The sequence below is a fragment of the Propithecus coquereli genome, unplaced genomic scaffold (assembly GCF_000956105.1).
Source record: "Propithecus coquereli isolate 6110/MARCELLA unplaced genomic scaffold, Pcoq_1.0 Scaffold81, whole genome shotgun sequence".
Classification (NCBI taxonomy): domain Eukaryota; kingdom Metazoa; phylum Chordata; class Mammalia; order Primates; family Indriidae; genus Propithecus; species Propithecus coquereli.
This window is the reverse complement of record NW_012154285.1, coordinates 3,659,053-3,667,840: the sequence shown is the minus strand read 5'-3', so window position 1 is coordinate 3,667,840 and position 8,788 is coordinate 3,659,053. Positions and strand designations below refer to the sequence as shown.

At 37.5% G+C, this 8,788-nt stretch overlaps 1 protein-coding gene across 1 annotated transcript in view; it reads right to left on the bottom strand.

Annotated features, from left to right (window-relative positions):
- MPHOSPH9 (M-phase phosphoprotein 9) overlaps window positions 1-8,788 on the bottom strand; it is a 62,368-nt gene that overhangs the window by 1,163 nt on the left and 52,417 nt on the right. Inside the window, exons 15-21 of the mRNA XM_012663405.1 lie at window positions 6,934-7,068; window positions 5,929-6,104; window positions 4,989-5,129; window positions 4,033-4,153; window positions 3,141-3,244; window positions 2,168-2,415; window positions 1,799-1,867 (exon numbers count right to left, since the gene is read on the bottom strand). Coding sequence (XP_012518859.1) covers window positions 1,799-1,867; window positions 2,168-2,415; window positions 3,141-3,244; window positions 4,033-4,153; window positions 4,989-5,129; window positions 5,929-6,104; window positions 6,934-7,068 — 994 coding nt within the window. The remainder of the gene's footprint in view (window positions 1-1,798; window positions 1,868-2,167; window positions 2,416-3,140; window positions 3,245-4,032; window positions 4,154-4,988; window positions 5,130-5,928; window positions 6,105-6,933; window positions 7,069-8,788) is intronic.

Genomic DNA, 8,788 nt, shown 5'->3' with positions numbered 1-8,788 from the left:
AGAATATTTAGAATCTAGAATATGTAGACAACAGATGAGCAAAAAGAAATAATCTCTGTTCCTCTTTGCTATTTTTTATGCACACATATATGCATATCATTTTTAAAAAGAAAAAACACAATCAAACTATTCCAAACTATTTTTTCAATTGAACTTTTCATGTTATGAAATATCCTTCTACAACATCCTTTCAAATTAATGTACAATATTCTATCAGATATAACCTAATTAACCAAGAATCTTCTAGTAAAAAACTTAGGTTGCTAATTTTAAGTATCATAAATAAGGCTACAATAAATTTCTTAACTTTGCATATATCAGTATCAAGCTGTACTCCAGAAAGTCTGACAATTTCTACTTCCACCTGTAGTGTATGAGAATAAGCTTTTCTGCATTCTGAAAACTGGTTTTTCTGCCCAATTTTACTTTGTCACTTATGAATCACATATGACTGGCTTCAGCCCCTCATTGTTGCCATTTATCTTCTTATTGGATTGAAACAGCTTTGACATACATCAACAGAATACCCTTTAAGTATTAAGAGCCAGAAAGAATTTATTCATTGTATAAAAATATGTTAAGTAGGCTGGGCACAGTGGTTCAAGCCTGTAATCCTAGTACTTTGGGAGGCTGAGGCGGGAGGATTGCTTGAGGCCAGGAGCTGGAAGTTGCAGGGACCTATGATAACAGCACTGCACTGCAGCCCAGGCAACAGAGAGAGACCCTGCCTCTACAAAACAGAGAAATTAGCCAGGCATGGTGGCACACATCCATAATCCCAGCTACTGGGAAGGCTGAGACAGGTGGATCGTTTGAGCCCAGGAGTTGCAGTGAGCTATGACTGTGCCACTGCCTTCTAGCCCAGGCAACAAAGTGAGACCCTATATCAAAATAAATAAATAAATAAAATACAAATATTTCAGATTGATTTAGAATCAGAGTATCAGTTTTCCTTCTGCTTTTCTGGTAAACTATTTTAAGAAGAATTTCATGTGTTAAAAGAGTCTTATAAATTATTGACTAAAAATTTTCAGGACAAAAACGATAAAAAGGCAAAGTCAGAGAAAAAGAGGAGTTACGGGTACAGGCCCTAGGAAAAGACCTTCGCTGTTTGCTTGCATCTTTCTTTCTGGTTCCACAGATCACCCTGAAAATGAACTTTTACTGAAGGCACTCCAAAGCCAAAACATGCAGTTATATAAGAGATTCATACTTGCTGTTATGTTCAAAATGTTACTAGAAGATTCAAAATGCCCCACGGTTTGATTCATTTTAATTCTCGTCGAAAAGCAACTAAAAGAAATGCATAAGGGCCACATCACCTGCACCACCTCCTGCTCGATAATGGAATCACATCTCTCTTTAAAACCACAGCTATTTCAGCTGCAGAGTGCAACTGTTTCGCATGTTTACTCAGTGAAAAGGCTTCAGAAATAAATGACAGATTTTGGGGGAGGAATCACACAAAAAGAGACATAATGTAGGAGCATTAACTTAATGTAAAATCTGCTAAAAAGCGTATTGCCATTTGCTCCCAAGTTAGTTTCCTGAAAATATAATGGCATGAATGCCTTTTTCTTTAAGTCTAAAGGTAAAACTAGTTTTTAGTCCTGAAAGCTAGCTTGTAGTTATAAAATTGCTATAATCACCAAACACTTCCTATACAGGCTAAACATTTTGACTGCTGCTTCAATGTGTCTAATTCTCATTGTGCCACGAGTTTAAAAACTCCTTTTAGATAAATGGAGTGCTGACTGACACCAAGCCTCTAAAGCAAAGTCAAGCTGAGACGTTGCACCTGATTTAATCTTGTCTGTAAAGTGATTCGTCCTCCAGGAGAAGGCATCCGGCTTAGAGCTGCCTCAATCTGTTAACACAAAAAAAATGTTTAAATGAAATTAGAAGAATTCTAATTACTGGCAGGGAGGTTTATCACACAGAATGAAAGAAAAGATTTCAGCCTAGTATTTTCTTGTCCATTTTCTCTTAATTTCCCTCTCAATTAGTAACGACTGCATGGCTCAGATACCTTTCTAGGGCAGTTTGGTATGGTACCCCATCGTAATTTCCTGAGGCAGGTTCGACTCAGTAATTCCCTTCTGACTATTCCTTAGACATAAACTTTAAGTTCAGGAAAAAAGGGGTTTTTTTATATTTTTGTTTTTACCTGGTCCTTTTCTTTTGTAAGTTCATCAAAAAATCGTTCCGTTTCAGCTAAGGTCCTAATTTTTGCTGTATATTCAAAATCATTACCCTGTGGTGTTACTGAAACAGGCTTACATTGTTCATAGCTAACTGATTTATTCTTCTCCCAGGCTGGTCTCACAGATACTTTCTTCATCTCATTTGGCAACGGTTCGGGGCAAGAGCTATGATTAACATGGTTGTCGGTAGCTTTTTCTGAATATTTTTTTTCTGTCAGAGAGGAAAGAAACTTCTTATATTTCTTATCAACTTTTCCAATAGATCGCATACATATTAAATATGTTGCCCAACTTCACTTCCTGGAAGTGGCTGCTACATAGCCCAAACAAGCAATGGAAAGAGATACAATAATCAAACATATTCACTTGGTGCTTTTTCTCCAAAAAATTCTAAAAGCTTTGCCCACAGTTTGACAATCCTCACAACTTCCTTAAATGAACTTAAGCAAACTTTATGTAAACATAAATGAACTTTAAGTAAACTTAACGAAAAACAAGTTTAAAAACTAAACAACACATAACATTAAGTGGACATACACCAATAGTAAACAGTTCACATTTTGAGGGCCTACCCAAGTAATTTCATATACATTGTCTTATAACTTTACTCCAAACTTAAAATATGAGAAAAAAAATTACCCAAACCTAAGCTGCATATAAATTGTAGAGTATAAAAGTAAAAAATAACTGAACATATAGTATGGTCCTGGTAATTAAACATTAACATTTCCTGTACCTCAGTTTCCCAACTTTTCAATGAGGATAACAACATTGATGTAACAATATGAAGCATTGTGAATGCTTATTTTTGGAGGCTCTTGAGTAGGAAAATATTTAAATGCAGGATATTATAAGATTACATTTAGAACCTTGAGAGATACCAGAATCTCAAAAAATGACTAAAACCATAACTAATAATTTTTTAGGAAAAGATACCTTCCGAGTCATCTAGAGGAAGAAACTGGAGTTGTTTTCTTGGATTGGCACGTTGTAATGTAGACACAGGAACAGTATCTAAATCATCCAAAAGTATATCAAATCTATTGAATGAAGCAAGTTACTTGTGAGAAAAAAAAAACGTTAACTGATTTTTCCCTATCTCCACTAGAAAGATGAGCTGGCATCCAGTTAACTCACACATTTACATATTTTCTTTAAAGAAAGTTGGTTATATAATTTTCTAAAACTGAAATTTAATTTCTATTATCTAATACAAAATTGTATTTACATACTAAAGACTTAAAGCACTTACCCATACATTATCTCATTTGATCTTTATAACCACCTTATAAAATAAGCAGGGCAGGTATTATTATCCCCGTTTTATAGAAAAGGAAACTGAGGTTCAATGTGCTTAAGTGATCTCCCCGAGAGCCTGACAGAGTTGGGTCTAGAGCCAGGAAGCAACATCCTTCCCACCACAGCACACGCTGCTGCCCACATTTGAGAGGACGATTTCCTCAAGAGCACTGGTAAACACGCATTTAGTGCCAGACCGTACAGCCCGCTTTCTTGTATGAATACCAATGGCTCAAAAGTCTCCCTGTATCATAAACCTCTCCAGGAAAACAAAGTACTAACATTCTACATCCAAAAGCTGGACAGGGTGCTGAGGTGGTATTTAAAATGTAGTAGTACCAAGTTTACATAGTTAAAAACTGTTTTCATATATTGTAGCACTTAATTTGTAGTATGACATTCATTTAGATATTTAAATGACTTAAATCCACAGAGTTCCCATTGACAACTAAAAAATTAGTGATAGCCAGAGGCATAAGTCGACATTTTAAAGTTTATATAGTTCATTCTACAATTTTAAAGAACTTACCGAATTGGACTGTTTTCATTTTTGCTAAGTAGATGACTAAATCCTGGAGACAAATTTTCTTTAGGGGATCGCTTTGGACTATAAGCCACAGTCACTGGTGTTAACATAATCTCTCTCTTTGCTATAGAAGAAAACAAAGAGGAAATATTCTTTTTCTTCTATATGTGTTATACTGGCAGAAATAGTTTCTTTTTCAGTAGAGTACTTTTTTCTAATTTTGAAAGGAATAAATACAATTTTATTATAAAACTTTGAGAGATAAGTATATAAAATAAAAAATAATTCATAATCCTAACATCTAGAGGTAACTACTGTTAACATTTCAGTATATCAGACTGTAGTTTCAGCACTCTGACTCAAAACTGGTTTTTCAGGATTTTAGAAGTCGACTGGAAATAAGATGGAAACGCCAGTGCAATAGTGAACATACCTATAACCCAGTGTCAGAATCTCCTCAGCTGGTGCGAAAAATGGAAATTTGGAACACAGAAATTCAATGCTTAAACTTTAGAACCAAAACTGTAATTGGCAAAAAACAAAAAAGTGACTATCCTGTTTATAGATATTAATCATGGGGAGGAAAAAAATAAAAAAGGTGATTAATGCTGAGTCCTTGAGGTTAAATACATCAGAAGCACCTTCTCCTTTCGGACTAGTCTGAATTAACGTTAACTTAGTCTACTATCTCAAAAACTTTGAACATTAATTGCAAACAATTTACTGGACACAATAAAAAATCTCACTTTAATAAACCGAGATTTTTTTCTCAGTTATATTGGTAATATCTGTGTGATCAGGCAATTTTACTTATTAAATAAGATCGTATTTAGGGATCCTGTGCTCAGAGTACTCTACTCTAGGTGCTGAGAAAAGTACAAGAGAAACAGGAAACAGTCAAACAGTGTGCACAGCTCGAATGTGGATGAGACCAAGAGATATACACATTTAACTCTTACTTGGAGTGCTTGATTTACGATTTGAAGGTGGTAAAGACGATGATCTCTGTGAAGCAGAATTAAGTCTCTTTTGTCTCTGCTGGGCACATTTCTCTGGGGAACGACTTGCATTGACTGAAGTTTCAGTTTGCCGAGGATTCACTAATTCTATAACAGATAATGGAAAAAAAAAATCACAACAAGCCTAAGCTTCAGTTACCCGCCTTATTAATAGATGGTGACACCATGCAAGGGCCTCAGGTAGCCTAGGTACTGCTCAAAGCATCTCTTGTCACCATCTAGGGTATAATGACCCTCTGCAAATGTACCACATTATAAAAAATGCTTGATGAAGAAAAATATGGAGTTTCTAATGAATTTGTTTGGTTCCCTGTTTACAACTGGCATTCAAGGTGATTTTTCAAAACAGTTTATTTTTAGAAAGCAGGTTACTAATTTATTTACTAGGAAATGCAACCCCAAAGATGGCATGACTGATGGGTTTGAACAAGTAAGCACAATAGAAAGTAAGTGGAGAGAAAAACACTATTGATCTAGACTGTGGAAAAACACAGAATTAAAGATATTTCTTATCTACAGATGTTCAGTAACCAACAAAGGGAAGAAGAAGAAATGTTATACCTCACCTCAGGAATACCAAACATCTACCACAACTTTGTGATATGTGCAAGACAAACTGGCAGAGAAATTTTTCAAATATCCTTAAGAATGCCATATAAGCCTTTTTAATATTCAAAATTTAAGATGCAATTGGCTTTGTATGAAAGCTACATGTTATGCCAGAGCTGTGATAAGCTATTAAGTAGGGGATTCAATTATCTATGGAGCTGAGGCAGCAGTAAAATAAACTTTTAATTTCATTACCTGAGGAATTTAATTTTAAAGAAGGTAATATAAATGGGAGGAAGGGAAGATATCTCTAAAATAAGGAAATACTCACTATTTGAGGTATCCTCTTTCTCTGTTTGTGTCCCCCAATTTTTAAATATTTTTTCTTCATCAAGTTCTTTTAAAGCTTTCACGATCGGTATGTCTGAAGTCTCTCTTTGGTTTTTCATCAATAAGCTTGTTGATGAACTTCCCAGTGAAGAATCCTTTTCCGGAGGGGAATGGTACCTTAAATAATAATCGTAAGACATACAGTGCTGGGGACTGCATGTTGTGTGTCCCCCAAACACGCATGTTGAAGCCCTAATCTTCAATGTGATGGTATTTGGAGGCAGGGCCGTTGGGAGTTAACTAGGGTCACACGAGGCCATGAGGTGAAACCTCCATGATGGCATTAATGCCCTTGCAGAAAGAAGAGATGCGAGCGCTCTCTGTACACACACCAAGGAAAGGCCACGTCAGGACATAACAAGAGGGCCCTCACCCAATGCCAGCACACTGATCTTGCACTGCTAGCCTCCAGAACGGGATAAATAAACGTTAGTTCTTTAAGCCACACAGTCTACGGTAATTTGTCAAGCAGCCTAAGCTAAGACACACAGTTTATTGGGATTGTCAGGGGAATAACATGAGAATTGACAACTATATGCCACAATAAATATGTATGCTTTACAATACAAATAAATTAAAATTGAACCTGCATACAGTGCTTTCTAATCCTTTTAACATCCTAGCACATACAAAAATAATACATTTTCGTGGCACCCTGGAGTGATGGCTGAGGTTGCTCATGGGGCCTGGGCTATCTAGAAGGTGAGACGATCAACCACGTCCTCACTGCAAGCCCGTACTGTGCCACGAGCACAGCTGGGGAGCTCTGCAGAGCGAAAGTAAAATATCCTAAAAGTACTACCCTTTCAAAGTAAAATAAAAATCAGGTCCTCAAAATGAAGACATTAAAGAACCAAAGAGATGGCTTCCTGAATATTTAAAGGCAATTGAAATCTTTAAGAAAACATAACATTCCTAAATAAAATCTCTGGCAAAGTCACCTTACCCAGGGACACGGGTTTCCTCCAGCTGGTGATCTACTCTACTGTCCTGGATGTCCAGGGGCTGGCCAGTGAAAATGGAATACTCTGCGCCCGGAATCAGCCACTTGCGCCTGCTGACGTCGGAAGTTGCAAGTGTGCTGTTGGAAAGAGAAATGCGGGGTGGGGGAGCTGCAGGGTCCGCTTGAGCTCAGACAGCACGTGTGTGTAAAACACTGCTCGCAAACAGCACTTACATACTTGCACGGTAATTTAAAAATCACAAACAACAATATATTTTAGATATATGAATTCTATTTTCTGGTTTTAAGATACAAGTGAACTGTTATTTTAGGTTTCTGTTACTCCTGAATATTTCAGAATCTCAGTCAAGATTCAGAAACTCGGGGCTCTGAGCACCCCCCAGCTGCTTCCTACAGTGCTCCACACCCTTGACACCCCGACCACAGCTGAGAGGAGGGACGCGCCGCAGGGCTGTCCTTCTGACGGGGAGAAATTCCCACACATTGTGGGGTCACAGAATTATTCTGCGCCGATTGTTGCTGTGTTGGCACGAGAGCAGAGGAAAAACACAGTTTGAGTTTTTCCCCTCAAACCTCGAACAGGCACTCAACACCGGTGACTGCTTCAGTTTTCCACCTGGTTTTCTAGCAGGTCTTTTTCAGGTTCCTTTGCCAACTCCTGCATATCCAACAACAAAACGCTGGAGTTCTTGTTCTGGGCCCACTTCACACTAAACACACTCAATTCCCATCCACCCTGTAGCTTTAAGCACAATCTAAAAGTAGACAACTCCAAAATTTATAACTCCAACTAAAATCTTATTCCTGAGCTCCAAACTCAAGTTTATAATTGCCTATTTGATTTCCACTTGGAATCCATGTGAATCTCTAAGAAATATATTCAAGATGGAAATTCTGATCTCTTCTCTAGTTCAATACATGCCACCTTTAGTTGTTCAAGATAGAAACCAAGGAGTTTATTCTGACATCTCCCTTTCTTAACTTGCCATCCAACTCACACCCATGCCCTGTGGATTCTACCTGCAGGGTCTCTCTCAAATCCTTCCCTTCTGTCCATTCCCCCAGCCACTGCCATGCTGACACCACTTCTCTCCTAGCACTGCAATAGCTAACTAGGCTCCCTGCTTCCACTCTCTTCTCCTCATGGCAGGTACATGAAGAAAAGTAAAAACCAGACGACATCATTTTTACTATATAAAAACCCTCAAAGGCTTCCCTGTGGACTTAGGGTAAAATCCAAACTCTTGACCATGGCTTAGAAAGCTACATATCATCAATAGGTGATTTCACCTAGGGGGACTTTACCTCTTGCTGAAAGTATTCAGGCCACACCAGCCTCCCTTAGGTTTTTCACATGTGCCAAGCTACTTCCTACCTCAGGACCTAGCAAGGCTAAGTCGTCTGCCTGGAACGGCCTCCATTCCTCATCCCCACTCCCGCTTCTGCTCCAGCAACTGTGCACACAGTTGGCTCCTCTGCTCACATGTCACCTCCACAGAAAGGCCTTCCCCAACTCCCAATCTCAGGCCCTTCCTTTTGCTCTTTCAAACGTGCAATTTAAGTTCTTTACATATTTTTTCTTTAAGTAAAAGGATTTATTATGTTCCACTAAGATTAACAAAGATCTAGAAAAAGTTTCTCATTTGACAATTGCAACTTGGAAAGGTTAAAAATTACAATTGAAAAATCATGTCTTGCTGATAAATGTCAACATTATAAAGTTATAATTTACTTAATACTCTTAATTTACACAAAAATCATAATAAAAACCAGTTCTATTAATAATATGAAGAAAATTTATTCTGTAAAGGTATCATCAAGATAATGCTCTGAGATT